Source organism: Alternaria atra, assembly GCF_907166805.1.
Source record: "Alternaria atra isolate CS162 genome assembly, contig: 25, whole genome shotgun sequence".
Classification (NCBI taxonomy): Eukaryota; Fungi; Ascomycota; class Dothideomycetes; order Pleosporales; family Pleosporaceae; genus Alternaria; species Alternaria atra.
This window is the reverse complement of record NW_025091323.1, coordinates 1,651,789-1,669,876: the sequence shown is the minus strand read 5'-3', so window position 1 is coordinate 1,669,876 and position 18,088 is coordinate 1,651,789. Positions and strand designations below refer to the sequence as shown.

Below are 18,088 nucleotides of genomic sequence, written 5' to 3'. Positions count from 1 at the left end.
GAATCTATCATGGGAACATTGGTATCCTTTCATGTTATACTGACTAACGATATATGGGCGCAACTTACCACGAGCCTACACTCGGCGGTCTTATTCTCAGCATGCTGTCCAACTGGGAGACGCTAAACATACGAACTCTCGAACACGCCCCAGGCACTTAAGGTCAGCTTAATGTACGATTACCGCACTATAGCTTGGATGCAGGCTCTAATAGATCGCATGCGTGAGGGCTGATTTGAGGCACTACCACAACCTCGCTAAAGCAGAAGCATCACTACAAGGATGAAAAGGTTTGGTCAGATGCGAAAGTGGAGGGAGTTACAGTATTGTGGCCATAGTTGTAATGCCATGTTGACGGATATTAGTTGCCGAACTAGCGCATATGATGAGACCCGACATATGCCTTCAGATAGATTTGGACTCATGTAAACGGCATGATATTGAAACTGATGAGCAAAGATGAAGTGCAATGGTAAGTGCATGTCGCGTAACAAATGGCCGCGCTGGCGCCGGAAACACGGCGTGCCACGTTCGTGTCTAGCAGCTGATCTAGATCAAGATAAGATAAGATCAAGCAAAACCATCTGATACATGCTCCACCTACGATCGAACCATGCGCAAATTTTTGCAAGCCACAACACCATTTTCCTCGCGCCTCTTTATCTCAAAATTGCCAATCAAGAATGCATTACGGATGTAAAGTTCGTAGTACCGGAAAGGTGCCGAATATGGCGTTCAGTCCGTCTCTAGACCTGGCTTAGGGATCCATCTGATAAGATTGCTCCATCAGCACCATGCTACGCGAGGCTAGATCATCGCTCATTCGTGCCCATCACGGTTAGGGCCTTACCCAACATCTCGTGTCTGCCGTTTGGCTTTGTGGTCGCGACGTCGTATTCAAGCTCCGAGACAAGCTCTAGTTCCAAGGCGTCCAGCGCAGAAGCTTTGGCTTGGGTATGTTGGCCCACACAAACATCACGCTTAGCTTGTGCTGCCGTGCGGGACTCGGAGCTGCGGGAATGTATTTGAGCTCAGTGGCCCTGTGCAGTGGAAGGTTTGCGGTGCATTCGTTTAGTTCAGTCAGATCATCAGATCGTTGAGAGACTTTCAACGATTATGGACTCTATCGCTACCGTCCAGCCTGGCACCGAGGCTACTAGAGAGAAGAGCATTGGCAATATGTCTATTGATGAGGAGGACGCAATTCGCAAGGTTGAAGAAGCCAACATGCCCTCCGCATCTGCGCAAGAGGGTGTTCGAGAAGTAGAAGCTGTTACTCTGGCGTGGACAAAAACATCCCTGGCATGTGCATTCTTGTGGTACGTTTATCAACCATCTCAGCTATAAATCGATCATGGAATTGACACAGCTCACAGTATGTGGTTCTTGTACCTTACAAATGCCTTCCAATCATCCATTACCGCCAATCTCACGCCTTATGTGACCTCCGGATTCGAAGAACATTCCCTCCTCACCGTCATCTCCATCGTCTCCAACTCTATGGCTGCAGCTGTTTACATCCCGACTGCAAAATTGCTCGATCTCTGGGGCCGTGCTGAAGGGTTCGCTACCATGGTATGTTTTGCTACCCTTGGTTTGATCATCATGGCTGCATCCACAAACCTGGCTACGTACTGCGCAGCGCAAGTCTTCTATACGATCGGATTTGGCGGTATGATCTACTGTGTGGACGTTATCACAGCAGATTCGAGTAGTCTGAAGCACCGAGGACTGGCTTTCGCTTTCACATCTTCGCCATACATTATCACAGCATTCTCGGGACCGAAGGCGGCTGAGGGGTTCTACAACAATATCAACTGGCGCTGGGGTTTCGGCACTTTCGCTATCATCCTGCCTTTCGTGGCCGCCCCGCTGTTTGTTGTGCTGAAGCTCAACCTGCGGAAGGCGAAGAAGACAGGTGTGCTGGAGCGTGAGGCGAGCGGGAGAAATCTCATGCAGAGCGTCATCTTTCATATTCGAGAATTCGATGGTAATTATCTTGCACTGCCGCGAGTGCGCAGTATAGCATGCTAACAACTATACAGTTCCTGGTGCCTTCCTACTTGCCGCCGGTCTCGTCATCTTCCTCCTACCTTTCACTCTCGCAGATTCTGCACCTAACGGGTGGTCTACCGGGTACATCATCGCTATGTTGGTCGTTGGTTTTGTCCTCCTCGTCCTATTCGGTTTCCATGAGCGCTTCACAGCCGGAAAGCCTTTCCTGCCCTTCGATCTCTTGACCAGCCGCTCAGTCCTCGGCGCATGTCTCCTCTCCTTCACATACCAGATATCATACTACGCCTGGAACTCCTACTTCACCTCCTTCCTGCAAGTAGTCACCAATCTCACTATCGCAGAATCAGGCTATGTCGCCTCGACTTTCGACGTACTTTCTGGTGTTTTGCTTCTGTCTGTCGGACTCATCATCAGCAAGACTGGTTACTTCCGTTGGCTCCTCTTCATTGCGGTACCAATCTACATCCTTGGTCAAGGTCTCATGATCTACTTCCGCCACCCAAACACCAGCGTGGGATATCTGGTTATGTGCCAAGTCTTCATCGCGATTGGCGGCTCCATCATCATTCTCTGCGAGCAAATTGCCGTCATGGCCGCCGCAGATCACCAACATATCGCATCAGTGCTCGCACTTCTCAATATCTTCGGGTGGCTAGGTGGCGCAGTTGGATCCACCATCTCCGGCGCTATCTGGACAAACTCTTTCCCACAAGCACTCATGGATCTGCTACCGGCTGAGGCCATGGAGAACTTCGACCTCATCTACGGGAGCTTGGATGAACAGTTGAGTTATGAGCGAGGAAGCGAGACGAGATTGGCGATCGAGGAGGCTTACGGAATCGCGCAGAAGAGGATGCTGATCGCGGGTACAGCGATTATGGGACTATGCCTCGTTTGGGTTTTCATGATCAAGAACTTCAACGTTGCAAAGATGCAACAGACTAAGGGAAGAGTATTCTAGGCAACATGACGGAGAGGTGGAGGATATATGAAGGTGAGAGCGAGAGCTTTGCGGTGAAGCTGAGGGCCCTAAGTAAAAGAGCTCCTCCCATCTACAGATAGATTCTTCTCCCACGCTAGCTTGTCTTTGTTTACAACAATCGAAGTGACGATACACATCTCTCCATGATTGATACAATCATACCACTGCTACTGGCAAAATTCATGCCAGGCCTACTCCAACTCATCCAGTGAACCTTCCATTGTCCCGATGGCTCCACCTTACCATAGTGCAATAAGGTCCGCTCCTCGAATTTCGTTAGCATTTATCCCAACGCTGTCCGGCGACCAGAAACTCGCTCGTGAGATACAAGACAGAAACAGAGCAACTTGGCTCTTGTTCCTGGAAGTACGAAGAACGCGCCTCCAAGCCTTGCAAGATGGCTCATCAAAGGAAATGCTATAACCGGTACTCGGCTGGGTACGCATACTCATGGTAAGTGGGCCGATAGTGGGCGACTTGTAGTGCACGATACTAATCTAATTTCAGGAACGGGATGTCTTTGGCCAACAGCTGCTACGTCAGATTGACTTGATTGATGATAAAATCGAGACAATTGTGGACAAATACAAGATGGAGGATGCGGCGAGGGCGCTTGTGCAGATGTCAAGGACGAGGACGTGTTGCGCTTGTGGGCAGAATATCAAAGGTTCGGGGAATATATATAACGAACGATGAGCATAACATCAAAGCGAGCGGGGCAGGCTGTGGGTTAGTCACAAACCTGGTCCAAAAGTTGGCATGTGTTAGGGTAGTTTAAAGCTACTGAACTCATCCACTGTCACACGTCGTGGCGTGGGTTCAAATGCAAGGCTCATGAGTTATGATTCATAGTAATGCAGCCAGTATAGGTTATTCTATGCATGTATGAGCCAGCAGTAAATACAAATGGATACTAAAACTTTATACAGCCGCAAGTAAAACACCGAAAAAGTTGGTCGTAAGGCACTCTTTATAGCTGTAGTCTCGACCCAGTCTTCTCAGATGAATGATGTGTATTTGAAAACTCATCCCAAAGTTTCTCAAGCTCCGTGCCACTTGTGATGTCCATGCCACCAAGGTCTCACATGGCTCACCAGTACGCATATGAAGAAGATGATACAGATGGTCGGCAGCATCCAGCTACTTTCCATGTAGTGCTTCTGGCTCGGCTTATTCGTATTGACGAGACAGATGAGACAGATCGCAAAGCCGAGTATGATACTAAATAAGAGACGCAAGTATTGACGAAGATGGCGCTTCTTGTCCGGCAACGAGATGAAGGCAATGATGGCCATGAACGTGATGGCTAGGCCGGCCTGGAGTGTATGTTAGTAAAATAGAAGAGCCGAGAGAAGCGATTAGGGTAGCTTACCGAGAGGAAGACGTAGTCGAAGACGAGCTCGAAGCGTGTCTCATACTTTTTAAGAAGAGCGGTTTTGTCGAAGACCTTTTTCTCAACTTTCTCGGTCGTATTTTTCCCTGTCTTGGGAACCGAAATGGACAGGCTGTCAAACATGGTCTGAATCGCCATGCTCTCCGCATTGTTCAAGCTGGTGGTGATCATGTCCACAGCCGTCAGGTTCGCCTTGTCTTTCTGCAGATTATCGAAACTCTGCGCCAGCACGATCAGACTGCTGTTCCAGGTCTCCAACGCTTTGCTTGCATCGACGCCTTTGGGAATTGTGTTCCATAGGTACGTGTCAATCTTTTGACGGAGAGCGTTCGCGAAGATGGTACCGTTCGCGTAAGCACCGGTCACGCTGAGCGCTTCGACCTCGCGGAACTTTCCATCAACACGGTCCATCCGAATCAAGGCGACGACCCACATGACAAGGTATGAGACACCTTGTAGGACCAAGACGAGCATGATATGTAGGAAGAAGTGGAGCGAGGCCCAGACTTGCTGCTTGATGGTGCCGAAGTGCTCTTCATGCATTCGGTCGAAGTAGAGCATGTACAGCAGGTCTGATGAGCGTTAGTAACCGGTTGCTTGAACTGATCAGAAAGTTGAGTACTCACAAATGATCAATACCGATGCGACAATCTGGCCAGTGAGCGAGCTGTCAAACTGCGAGCCGTTCTTCACGATCTTGGAAATAGCCTTGCAGATAACAATGATGCCTTCTCCAAGAATTATCAGAGTGAACAGTGACATGCGCTGCACAATGTGTGTACCCTTGAAGGAGATGATACGCCAGTAGCAGGATATCGCAACTGTGATGATGATCTCGGCGCTACTGATGATGTACCAGGCAACATGTACCCGCGTAGTGAACTGCTTACAGACGCCCAACTCCAGGTTGCACGTCTCCTTCGGCAGCGCAGCAGTAATACTTCCGTATATGACCGCGGCAACGAGCGTTGAGCCGATAACGAGGGATAGCGGAATGATCGTTCTTCTATGCTTGCGCACGAAGTACAATGTGACAGCATATTGTGCTGCAAGCACCAAACGAGAGACCATGAGGATGAAGGAAAGCACTTGATACTTCTGCAATGAGCTGGTGGCTTTGCCGGGCTCCTAAGCAGGACCGACAACAGCGAAACCAACCATGACACCGAAGTGCAGGGCTTTTGCGCAGCGCTCAAAAATGCAGTCCGCCGTGAAGCGCACATCGTACAATGAGTTCGAGTACCATGTAAGCCACAGAAGTGCAAAGAAGCCGATGTACGCTCGCAGAGAGGCGCTGTCGTTGATCTCCTGGAGCGAAGTGAACGTAGTAAGGTTGGCGACGAAGACTGCGAGAAAGTGTTGTTAGCGATACGATTTGTGATGAGAAAGGGTGCAGTAATACCTACAAAGATCGAAGAAGAGTTCTTGGGTCGTCGCTTCAGCATGACGCTGGAAAGCTGGCATGTCGCGCAACTCTTGCGTGCATGCCTCGACCTCGAGGTTGAGACCAGCTTCGGCATTGACACCTTGAGCGTCGTTCTCGAATATTGACTGAGTGTTCTCACGGGTTATGGGAGGGCTTTGGTGCTCCTTCTCATCGTGATCTTCGACCAGTGGCGACGCGAACCATCGCAAGGGCTTCTTCTCGTTATTGTGATGGTGGTAATTGTGCCCCATCTTGACCTGGAAATTCTAAGATGTAGTGCAAAGTTGATGGCGTTCCTATAAGACGCTGGTATTGGCTATGAATAGCGACCCTGTCAACTAAAACTGACCGAGGAAAGACCTTATATAGACGCAAGCTAAATAGTTTCCGATTGTGTGATTGCATGTTCTTGTGATTGTGCGGGGTCACGAATAACATAGAAGTAATTGTGGAGATAAATGACTGTATCAGCATCAATGTATCAGGGTCTATATGAATCATCGACGCTCTTTGGCTGTAGATGTACAAACGAAGCTCGCGCGTGACATCAACTGTGGAGATAGAGAAGTGAATATCGTTACCCGCAGCATGCGCAGCTACCACGGCTGTGTCCTATCTCCGGCGCGAGTCTTCACCGTATCATTCGTATCTTGAAGCTCAGAAGATGATGTGCCAGTTCCTGCGTTTGCGGATTTGTTGAGATAAGCCGACTGAATAATGAATAATACTACGTCGCGGAAGTAATACACGTTGCGTCTATACCAGTTTCAGCTCGAAGCTCTTGACGGTAACCTCGCCACCCAACTTTGTTGTCGCGAAGTTGAACACACCGAATCTGTATCCAGTAAAGAACTGCCAGGTGTTTGCCATGCCGTATGCTGGACCAAGTTGCAAGAATTTTTTACCATCAGTGCTATACCAGAAGGTAGTTTGTCGCATTGTATTGGTGCCAAAAGCCGGCGTAATGTCCGACTCAACGCGGAGCCATAACTGTGTTGTTTTGGATGGGATTACGGGCCCTGTGGCAGCAATAGTACCGGTAGAGTTTGTAGTCCAGTCCGCGTTCATTTTCAAGCCGTTAACCATGACAAGCATAGTCGTGGAGCCATCTTTGTGAATACCGATGTACGCTCCAGTATCACGGAAAAGTACAGCACCAGCACGATCGCCGGTAGCCATCTTGCTGATGTCAATTTTGAAGGTTCCTGATGATTTCGGGCCCAAGATGCGGTGAGTCAACGTGTTGCGAGCCGAGTAGAGATCCTTCGTGACAGTAGCGGTTTGGAGCTTGAGACCTCCAGCACCGCCTGCTAGGCTCCACTTGCTGTTATTGGGGTTGTGGTTCCACTCCCACTCGTTGCTCAATGTTGTTCCGGTAAAACCATCCAAGCCTGTAGGGGGAGGAACAGTCTTATCCGTTGTGACTGGTATAGGATAGGTCTTCCCCCATTCGCCATTCACTCTTACAACCTCCGGCCATCCGTCTTCCGTCCAAGTCAAGGGTGCAACGACAGGTATACGTCCTCCAGGGTAGGAGTCCATGAACGCGACGTAATACCAATTTCCATCTTTGTCATCAACTACTCCACCTTGGTGGCTGTTGCCTGCGTTGGTCAAAGGCCCCTTAATGCTGTCAACCAGGATCCGCGCCTCGTATGGGCCCCATGGATTGTCCGATTTCAAGACCCACTCGTCATCAGCCGGCTTGGTAGCGAAAATATAGTATGTCCCGTTGATCTTATACATCCGCGAACCCTCAAGATAAAGACCATTTGGATCTTCATAGACCTGCTGACTTCTGACTTCGGCGGTGCCATCCGCGTTCAACTGGGCAACCTTGATCTGATATTTGTCGTACACTATGTACATAGTGTCGTCATCATCAATGAAAAGCCCATTGTCATAGTAGCACTTCGGGAATGTGCCTGCAGCGGTCCAGTTCCAGTTCGACACCTCGCCATTGTTGGCGGCGGCATGGGTTCCGTCCGCTGTCCAAATGTACGACTTGCCAGTGGATTGGATGCAGCCAATCCAGATGAACTTGTCAGTCGATTGCCGGTATCTGAGAGTGCTGGCCCAGATACCCTTAACGTAAGCGCGGTCCGATGGGTTATCGAGGTCGTACTGCGAGCCGAAGTTCAGTCTTGGTACGCTGTGAGTTACTGGTGTCCAATTGACGAGGTCGTAGGACTTTAGCACCGGCGCGCCTGGAGAAAAGGCGAAAGTCGACGAGGAATAATAAAACACATCGCCAACCCGGAAGACATCGAGATCGGGATAGTCTTGCCACAAGACTGGATTGTTAAACGTCTCAGCCCGGCTTGTAAGTCCATGATTACTGCTGAGCGGACTCCCCATGGACAGGCGAGTCGATAAACCAACGAGTGCAATAGCTGTAGGGATGCGCATAGTGAACTGTGTTGTTGGTGAGAATGTTCATTGATTGTCAGATGGTAATCCGAAGTATATATACCAGCGATGCTATACTGCGCGGTGGCTAGTAGTCCATGTCATTTCTGCAGAACCTTGTCTACCGTAATATGCTCATCGATTACCCCACATAGAGCTCTTGATGAATGCGCTACCGCTCAAAAAGCCGTATTTACATTGAAAACCCGGGGTATTCGCCGCTCCAGGTTTGGAGTCGTCGGACCGGCTCTACAACAGCACTTCCTCATTGGTGCAGTTTGGCCCAAGTTTTTCCGGCCGGGTAGCACCTGGGAGATCGACGTCATCATTGCCGGTGGCTATCCTCAAACCTGTGACTTTTCCCGAGCTCGAAGATTTGCGATCATGTCGTGTAAGATGAGGTGAAGACGGAATGAATATTGAGAGAAGGCAGGAGATGCGTCGCGCGTACGGGGGTAACAAGGCAGGATCCGAGCGCCAACCGCGTTTCGTCCAACCTCCTCAATCCCTCTGATCCTACACTGGTCTCCCTATGACGGTGGGCGCGATGCAATCTTCGGCTGATATCGAAAACGTTTGGCAATTTGCTGCAACCTATCAACAATCAATCTAGCTGCGAAAAGGTACAATCTTCGCTTGAATATACACATGCATCATGTCGCAGTCGGGAAAGGATAACTGTGAGGAAATTACGCGATGATAGCGCAACTGAGGTAGGCAACGGCCAATAGCCAACAGCACTCGTCGCGTGACCAGGCTAAAAAAGATCCGTAGAAACGTCGAGAAGACGTACGAGAGGCTCAGTACACATACCTGGTGCGTATCAACGATATCAAGGCAACGGATGAGATGGACGGTTGAGTTTCTCTAAGCTCTTGCCGTCTAACGGTCACCCTAAGCTCTCTCCTCGGCGATTGGACATAAGCTCTCGCTCCTCATTTCCACCTACGATACGTGAACAACCTCATCCTTCAACGATGCACTAGCAAGATTCATTACAAATCATAACAGTTCTGTCTCACGACCTGGCGAATAGTATGTTGCCATTACTAAGGATGTATGCTTTATATAGGCTATATGAAACAACACGATCACATCCGGAAGTTGGGGCCAAAAGCATGGCTGCTAATTGGATTGGCGTGTGAGTGTTGAGTTCTGATAGCTCTATGCTAGTCATTCAAGGGTCCATGCGTGAGCTGGGGAACTCTCGCTGCTTCTCTCATGGTCAAACCAGGTCAGGGATAGTCGGTGCCTGAGATGACAAACACATGATTCACACTGATAGTTGACGTGAAATACACAGCTGTGAGTTATCGATTGAAAGGAGGCTACTGTATAAATAGTTGGCACAATAACCTCATTGTTGAGTGCACACAGGACGGCATCAAGGCACTTCCTGGTGCACTACAGCAACGACAACCTTAACAAGCCTGCCTAGTTTACATCCATTCCAATGGACGCGTTTGAGAAGTATCTCGAGAAGGCAACTGCCAAAGGCGCCAACATCGTGCCTGGCGCGGTAATGGCTGTCGTCGACAGAGATGGTACCCTACCCTTGCTTTCACGAGAGGATTCCATCTCACACGCATTATAGGAAAATTCGTCTACAAGAAAGCTGCAGGCTATAATGGCGTCACAGAGAATGCGGAGCCCATGGAATTCGACCGGACCTTTTTCGTCGCATCCTGCACGAAGCTCATCACCGCAATCGCTGCCCTACAAATTGTTGAACGTGGTCTTGTCACGTTAGATGAATCCATCGACCAATACCTGCCCGAACTGGCTTCGCAGCCCGTCGTCGAAATAAATGGATCCGAGATCAAATTACGTCCTGCTACTAAATCCATTACCCTACGCCAGCTTATCACGCATTCCAGTGGCGCGACTTATGATTGGATCTCTCCGAAGCTTCATGCATGGCGAGCCTCACGCGGTGAGGCGCCTGTTCTCGTAAGCGACGGCAATGTCGCTAAAGGTTATGCTTATCCGCGAACATTTGAGGCAGGTGAAGGTTGGGAATACAGCGGCGGATTTGACTGGGCTAGTCTTCTAGTCGCCCGCTTGACCAACATGAGCTTCGAAGACTACGTGGAGACCAAGATCGCAAAACCCTTGAACGTCATGTCATTTACATGGCATCTGAACCGCAAGCCCGATGTAAAAGAGAAGCTCATGCGCATGAGTACGCGACAAAATGATGGTGCCCTCGAAGATGGTCCAACACCCTTTTGGCCCGACGACCCTATCGCAGAAGGCGGTGGCGCAGGCATGTACGCCAACGTGCACGACTATACACGCGTACTCTCTGATCTTCTCAAACCCTTACCCACACTCCTGTCGAAGTCCATGGTCGACGCAATGTTCAGCCCACAGTTCTCTGAAGGCAGTCTCGCAGCAAAGGGCCTCGTGGACAACGCTGAAATCGCGTACACTTGCACCTTAGACGCAAGTATGGAAGGCGTGAAGCCGAACATGGGGCTTGGTAGTTTGTTGCTGATGGAGGATGTGGATCGGGAGAATTACTTTAAGCCCAAGGGTACGTTGTGTTGGTCCGGACTTCCGAATCTGCAGTGGAGTGTGAATCGTGAGAGAGGGCTGGCACTTTTCTTTGCTACACAAGTCTTACCCTGGGCAGACCGGAAGACGTTCGACCTTGTCGCAAGATTTGAGACTGCTGTTTGGCGGAACTTGAAGGCGTAGAATAGGCGGTACAGTAAGTTTTGTGTTTGTAATACAGAGCCTCTTTTGGTTACACATCTCACTAGTTGTATAGCTCTACTCTGACGTCCAGAGCGCCAAGATCTCGCTTTCTGCCCTATCGCAAATCTGGAGGTGGAGGTGTGAATGACTAAGTTTTCAGCATCGGTATCTTTTGAAGGATCTTGCACCCTCATTATCCCAACTCATCGACAGTACTTCACAACAGAAGGCGCCGCGATAGAAACCAACGCTGCAGATATGCCGCCGGCCGAGTTTGATCACACAGACAAGCTCTCGGTTGTCGACACTGCCTCTATCACCTTCTCGTTCATGCGCTTGCCTTTCGATATACGTCTCTGCATTCACGATCAGCTGGCGACCATGCCCGTTTTTGACCGCTTCTAGGAACCCAACTGAACATACACTATAGTGCGCCTTCTGTGGGTATACTGAAAGTCAGTCGGTTTGTCCGCGAGGAAGCCTACTCTATCATGGAACTTGGCCTCTCGCAGATATGCCCATAGATCACGATCAAGTCCCCCAAGGGCATTAGCAAGAATTTAGTGCATAATTATCTGAATCTGACTATGTGGGTAATGAGGATACTTACAGTCTGCATAGATTCTGTCAGGGAGCAAGACAAGACGCACCACGACCTTTCTAGCGAGATCGATTCATCAGCACTTATCAACATCCCCGGGTGGGTCAATTCGGCCCTCTTTACCGGCCAGCACAAAGCTGGTAACATATCGAGTGACGGGAAATCTGTTTCACTCAAATTCCTCGAACGCACCAGCTTGGCATCGATTCAAGGCAGCACGTTGGTCAGCTACATGCTTATGAACAATAGCTGCTTCGACACGCATCCCGACAACTGGGACTGGCCCTTCCTCATCCATGCCTTCATCTACCTTGAAGCGGCATGTTGTCGCTCTGGTAACATCATGCTTCACTTTTCAGTGCCGCAGGATTGTATCATATACACCCAAGATCTGCTCGGTAGGTCGAAACCTCTGGGCAGGCATCTCCTTCCTACCTCGTGGACAGTCGACGTGCTCGAAGAGGATGTTTGTATATTGGGGAAAGCGTGTGTGATATATGAGTCTCCATCGTTCGGTTTCGATACTTAGGTATCCGCATACTCTAGCCGTCCTCATCGTTAAGTCTCATAGTAAGACGAGTGGACGTTGTGACCCAGGCGAACAACACCATCTGCATAGACCCACACACTAGGATATGAGTCCTGGTTCACTCTAGTCATGTTTTCCTATAGCTAACATATCTTCACCTTTCGAACGAGCGTCTTAGGTCGAGTCAAGAAACTTTAGTGCTCTAGGGTGAGTTGTGACAACTGCAAGGAGTAACCGAGAAGGACCGTTATTGGGGCTGACTAGTTTCTGGATTGCTGCAGTTAATCACGGCACTCCATAGTAGCTACGAGGTAGTTGCACATCACAACACTCAGCTAAGTCTAATTCTTGGTTTTTGAGATTTGCAGCGATGCACACCCGTTCAATGCAGAGTTTGACATTACTTTCGTACGTTGTCTTAAACCTGCGGAAGAATCTTCTTCAAGACCTCGACCAATCCCTTGATCTCCTCCTCAGTATTGTAATGTACCATGCTGACTCTTGTCACGCCCTCCGGCTCCAGCTTCAATAGCTCATCACAAAGTCTCTTTGAGTAGAAATGGCCCCACCTGAAACCGTAATTGCTGATCCTCTCCGCCTCAGCTACGATCGCCTTACTGCTCATGCCTTTAACAGTGAACGAGATAGTAGGCACCCTTTCCTTGCTATCACTCGAAGTGGATCCCAGGATCGTGACATCGGGGCGTGAGTTCAGGTATTCAAGCAAAATGGCTTGCAACTTTCCCTCGTGCTCGGTAATGGCGGGGAAAGCGTCGGTTAGGTAGGCGGTGATAGTGGGAATTGACTGCACGCACTCATAGTTTGAGCCCGCGAAACCGATCTTATCCTCCAGGGTTTTTGTGGGGTTGAAGTAGTGGCTCATAGACTTCATGTGTTGTTGGGCTGAGTTACTGGCATAGAGCGCGGCGCTACAGAGGTGAAGATACGAAGTCAGTGTATGTCTCACATGCATTTCGTACAGCCTGAACTTACATGTGAGGGCCATAGACCTATCGCATCTTGTCAATACATTCTAAAAGGGAGTAAGGCACTTTCATGACGTACCTTGTACCAACTGAAAGAGTAAAAGTCAACTCCGAAACCCTTCACGTCGATGGCACGGTGCGGTGCGTAACTTACGCCATCAACGCAAAGCAGTGCGCCGACTTCATGCACTGCCTTCGCAATGGACTGCACATCATGGATCGTTCCCAGAATATTGCTTACATGCGTGCATGCTACGAACTTCACTTTATCGCTCAACAACGGCTTGAGGTTCTCGGCTGTGAGTTTTAGTCCATCTTCTTTGGAAGACTCCCACCACTTCACAGTCAAACCGAGGCGCTCAGCCATGAAGAGCCAGGGCTTGACGTTAGTCTCGTGCTCCATCTTCGTCAGAATAATCTCAGAGCCGGAAGGAAATTGCAGCGAGGAGCCAAGGTTCATGAACAGTTGGGTTGTTGAAGCACCGAGAACTAGTCATCATCAGCAAAAGAAGCTGGATGATGGTATCTGTTTTGTTACCAATCTCATCGCGACCGGCATTCATGTACTTTGCCGCTGCTTGATAGCCTTGCTCGTATTTCGTGTTCGACTGAGAGCCAGTGTGGTATGAAGCACCAAGCTGAACATTGGTTTTGGAAAGGTATTGCGTGATGCTACACGTACATCAGTTCTGATCTGCTCTCAATGCCTATCTTTACTAACGAGTCGATCACATCACCCAATGCTTGACTGCCGCCCGCATTATCAAGGAAGACCTGGTCTTGCCGTAGCGCGGGGAAGTGCTCCCGAGATTTTGAGATATCGAAAGTCATGGTGCAAATTTCAAATAGTTTTGCGCAAGTAAGAGGAGTTACGATGCAGTTCTGGAGTTTGTTGAGTCTTTACTGTGTTATCATGTACCTACGGTAGCCGCCCGTACGCCCTACGCAGATAGTGCGGGGCTGTGCTTAAAGCAGCAGGTGCTAACATCCAGCCGTGACGGCATTGCCCCACGTAACTTTTCCTTCCACGAAGCGCATCTTCATGCTCGGAAATCATGCTGTATAATATTGAAAGTGCAATGAGAAAGAACACAGCCATGTTGTGTCCGTCTGCTTCATTTCGTCGTGGGAAGACATGTACTGCAGCAGTTTGGGCAGCACCATCAAAACGACCATTTTTCGTGGCGGCCATTACCTCTTCAATCAACTTCTGTTGGATAAGGTACCTGACACAGCAACCCGCTACTTGAGCACTTTAAAGTCCTTGTAGATCTTGTGATGCCACTCGCCCTGTACCTGGAGATACCTTTGAAGATAGCACAAGTCGGCTGTGTCTAGATGGCAAGGTCTTCCAAATCCCAATACGTCTTCCCTTTCCACTTCCTCAGGCTTCCAGCCATGGGCGAGAAATGTTCCACAAAAGTAGCGACCTGCCTCTCGGCCAAACCACTTCGTAATAGACGGGGCGATGAGCGAGTCATCAATCAAGTAGGCATCTTGGTAGTAGATACCCAGTCTGTGATTGTCCGGCTGTTTGAGTGGCCAGTCTTTTGCGTTACATCCAGGCACAGCTTCCTTGCTGTTTATTGGGCTGAGAAAGTGTTTACTGGTGAAGGTCTGCCATTCATCGTGGTGCAATCAGTCGCACTGCTGTACTCAGCCCAAACAAAGCGGGGTAGAGGCTCGTTTGGGGCGGAAAGGATACCGCGGAAGAAAGCTGGACCAGGTCGTGGCACGAGAGTTGCGAAGGGATTGCATACCATCTTGTGCATCTTCCAGTTTTTCTTCTGACACTTAGTGGAGCAGTAGCGGGCGTTTCCGGAGGTAGAACAGCGTCGTTCAGCAGGCTGATTGCAGACGAGGCATATATGAGCCTTAGTAGTCGAGGCTGGCGTCATATTTCCTGATTTGTAGATGGGAGTGGAGAAAAAGGTGTCAGAGAGAGCTGTTGGAAATGTAATCGAGACAGAAGAAAGGGATGGTCGAGAACAAAGCGAAGATGGACCGGTAGAAGAGTTCATATGCGTTGCTAGTGAGAGGCTCGGTCAGGTGAGGAACAGTCTCACCATGAGCGTTTTGCAACCTATGACCTCTCACTCAGCCGATCACGCTCCCTAGTCTTAGAGGTCTTGATACCTGGTGGGTTGTTCCAGGAGTTCTAGTGTGATGACAACATCCAGATGCTCAATATGTGATCGCGCAGCAGATCTGGAATTCTCGCTCTCCCTCTGTGATTACGAGGCATTTCCCTTTCTCCAGGGACCTCTGAGTCAAATCTATAACGGCACTCAGCAGTTCCTCTGACGGCACGCCCTTCGTCTCGATATCGCTTATGTTCGCAGCCGTGGAAAAGATGAAGTCAGCAATGAAGGTGGTTACTTGTTCGTGTCCGCCATTGCGTAGGATTTCGGAGCGTCAGCAAAACTGTGGATGAGTTGAACCTCAACAACTCCCGGGCGATTGGAGAGCAAGGAGGGGTCCTGGAACAAGTCTTCCAACATCGGCTCGTCGCGGGCATATTTGTCTTTATTCCTTCTAGTTCGTTGGCACACGTTCTCGTCGAGTCGACTCCACTTGCTGTTGTAGTTGCTATCTCCCCAGCACGGCTGTTGGCGAGGAAGACCATCATGGCTTTGTGGGTGCTGATAAATAACGCATCTGCGGTATCGTAGACTTTGGAGTTATTTGCTTTCCATAAGCTTTTAAGTGCAATCGGCTGGTATGATGGTCGACTGATATATCCTCGGTGGCTAATCCGCAATGGTGAGCCTCCATTACAGTAGTCAGGTCAATGCAGGTGGCTGGAGCTGTAGGACGCGTTTCTGAACTCGGATTAGCTTCCACATCATTTGAACCCTGGAGGGCGTTGCGGCACGGCAAGCATCACGGAGCGCAACCCAACTATCACAAATACCGCGTCAGATCGACATACTAGGACAGTGACGTCTAATAATGGAACGGCAATCACCGCTGCACGCGTCCAGAGGTGAGTTTTGCGAAGCATTCGCGTCGCATACGTCATCGTCTAACATGCCAAGGCGACAACATCAGCTCGCTGTCTACCCTACCAAACGAGATCCTACTTCAAGTCTTCTCCTACGTCGACCTGCATCGTTCTGCACGTGTCTTAGGTTACATTCCAGATGACCCTCCTCCATGCCCCCCGGATGAGTACCTCATCTCCGATTTTCGCGCTGGCTGTCGCTCGCTGCTTAGCATCGCGTTAACGTGCAAGAGATTCGCGATTCTGGTTCGAGAAGTATTGTTTTCTATGCTTGTGCTTGAGGTCAGCTTTCCAGAAACGTTGGATGAACTATCAAGATCAGATATATTCGGCTTGATCTGGAGATTCCAAGCACGACCTGAATGGAAACAACATGTGAAGCAGCTGCGAATATGCATGCCGCGAGGCGAGCGCGGTGTGCTGAAGTTGCATGGTCCTGGGTCAGTAGAGCCTCACATTGACTATCGGATCTATGAGAAGGCGTGCGAGATTGTCAACACGCTCGACCTTCCTGCTGAGTGGAAAACAGGGTGGTCTGCAGGATTGGGGGTTTATTTTGGATACACCTCTGCCTCGGTGGTTTTAGCCCTACTACCAAATGTTACAACGCTATGCATATCGGACCCAAATTCAAGTTTGACAGTCGGCGAAGCGAACGCCGACCAAGTTCCACAATCTGGGAGCCTATCAATCGACAGACTGCCTTTAAGACTACCGGCAGCACCTGTGCTATCCTACATCAAATTCGAAAGCCCCTTACCACCGAGTTTGAGTGGTTTGGACAAACTTGCCAACCTGCATACTCTTGACTTGAGCATCAAGCTTCAAGGAAGTATACATTCTAGAGTTCGCCAAGATTCCGAGCGCTTTAACGAAAGGCGATATAAACAACCGTGGATTCAACGCCTGCGTCTAGATTTCGAAGTCAAGTCCGTCGGCGTATGGAACACAACCTCCTGCAGGTGCATGACCAACATCCTCCGCGGCTTCCCCAATCTGCGAACGCTAGAATACTATGCGGAGCCATCAGATTGCAAGAATCCGTACAGAAGCGTCCGTGCTTTCCCCGCCTACCAGGCAAATATCCAATACTACCCAGACGCATACTCTGCTTTGGCGGATGATGTTTACGTGGACGAACAACACTGGGATCGAGCGATATATGATGCGCGGACCGAAGTCACCGACTACCAGAACCTAGTAGACGGCATGGTACACTTGCGTCCAACCCTCGAAACCTTGCAGTTACCAGGCGGATTCTGGACGTTGCCAGGCGCGGTGCGCAAACCTCTGCCTCGATTCGACCAGTTCTTGAAACTGAAGAAACTGATTGTTCCACAAGCAGCGATTATATCGATCAAGCTCGACAACATGCGTTTTGACGCCGTCTTCGAAGGTGACTTCGAACTTTCACCAATGCAAGCTCTACCTACGTGTTTACAGCATCTCAAAATTTTCGATGTTGACTTGGCGTTCTTGCAAAGCAAGTGGCTCCAAGACCTCTTTCGCGAGCAAGAAACAAACAATCAATGGCCAGTTTTACGGTGTGTAGAGGTCTTGATGGGTCCTACGGTTACAAGGAGCAGATTGGAGGATCTGCAGGCTAGACGAAGCGGTGTCGACTTTTGGAAGTTGGCAGATGAAGCGAACCTCGAGGTGATCGTGGGGCGGGATGAGGAGAGCCCTGACGTATAAGTTAGCTTACGAACTTAATGTCGGTAAGGTCCGAGGATGCGTTTCCGGTATTCCTTGACTAGGACACTAAGACCATGTATACGCCTCAGCTATGCCAGTGCTTCCGCTATCGAAGTTTAGACTTTTACTGTGATTAGCTGAATGAGTATCGCTGATGGACGAACTATGTAGATGTCAATGAGAGAGGAAGTGGAAGATGCGGTTATAAACTTGTAGAGTTGTAAAGTAAAGTGCTTTGTATATACATATGTACAAATCTATTTGCGCTCAAAGGTCGTGGTATATACAAAACTCCGCCCGACCAAGCAGAGTTCTACCATCTCATCATAAACGCCACGCTATCATCA

The 18,088-nt window shown here is 49.5% G+C and overlaps 6 protein-coding genes across 6 annotated transcripts; 3 read left to right on the top strand and 3 right to left on the bottom strand.

Annotated features, from left to right (window-relative positions):
• Nucleotides 1–1,116: 1,116 nt before the first annotated feature.
• Nucleotides 1,117–2,977, top strand: ALTATR162_LOCUS5563 (uncharacterized protein; the record flags this gene model as incomplete). The annotated part of the gene is made up of 3 exons (XM_043313182.1): nt 1,117–1,319; nt 1,377–1,990; nt 2,046–2,977. The coding sequence occupies 3 exons, from the start codon at nt 1,117–1,119 to the stop codon at nt 2,975–2,977; spliced, it is 1,749 nt and encodes a 582-aa protein (XP_043169117.1).
• A 1,061-nt stretch (nt 2,978–4,038) lies between these two features.
• On the bottom strand, nt 4,039–6,068 carry ALTATR162_LOCUS5562 (uncharacterized protein; the record flags this gene model as incomplete). Its single annotated transcript, XM_043313181.1, has 5 exons — nt 4,039–4,314; nt 4,371–4,963; nt 5,018–5,479; nt 5,531–5,737; nt 5,798–6,068. 5 exons carry the CDS (start codon nt 6,066–6,068, stop codon nt 4,039–4,041), a joined length of 1,809 nt encoding a protein of 602 aa, XP_043169116.1.
• Nucleotides 6,069–6,573: 505 nt separating this feature from the next.
• On the bottom strand, nt 6,574–8,226 carry ALTATR162_LOCUS5561 (uncharacterized protein; the record flags this gene model as incomplete). The annotated part of the gene is made up of 1 exon (XM_043313180.1): nt 6,574–8,226. The coding sequence occupies one exon, from the start codon at nt 8,224–8,226 to the stop codon at nt 6,574–6,576; it is 1,653 nt and encodes a 550-aa protein (XP_043169115.1).
• Nucleotides 8,227–9,679: 1,453 nt separating this feature from the next.
• On the top strand, nt 9,680–12,056 carry ALTATR162_LOCUS5560 (uncharacterized protein; the record flags this gene model as incomplete). The annotated part of the gene is made up of 3 exons (XM_043313179.1): nt 9,680–9,770; nt 9,821–10,762; nt 11,548–12,056. 3 exons carry the CDS (start codon nt 9,680–9,682, stop codon nt 12,054–12,056), a joined length of 1,542 nt encoding a protein of 513 aa, XP_043169114.1.
• Nucleotides 12,057–12,474: 418 nt separating this feature from the next.
• Nucleotides 12,475–13,873, bottom strand: ALTATR162_LOCUS5559 (uncharacterized protein; the record flags this gene model as incomplete). Its single annotated transcript, XM_043313178.1, has 5 exons — nt 12,475–12,985; nt 13,050–13,066; nt 13,122–13,531; nt 13,581–13,714; nt 13,764–13,873. 5 exons carry the CDS (start codon nt 13,871–13,873, stop codon nt 12,475–12,477), a joined length of 1,182 nt encoding a protein of 393 aa, XP_043169113.1.
• A 2,121-nt stretch (nt 13,874–15,994) lies between these two features.
• ALTATR162_LOCUS5558 (uncharacterized protein) lies at nt 15,995–17,741 on the top strand (the record flags this gene model as incomplete). Its single annotated transcript, XM_043313177.1, has 2 exons — nt 15,995–16,028; nt 16,081–17,741. The coding sequence occupies 2 exons, from the start codon at nt 15,995–15,997 to the stop codon at nt 17,739–17,741; spliced, it is 1,695 nt and encodes a 564-aa protein (XP_043169112.1).
• Between the last annotated feature and the right edge of the window lie 347 nt (nt 17,742–18,088).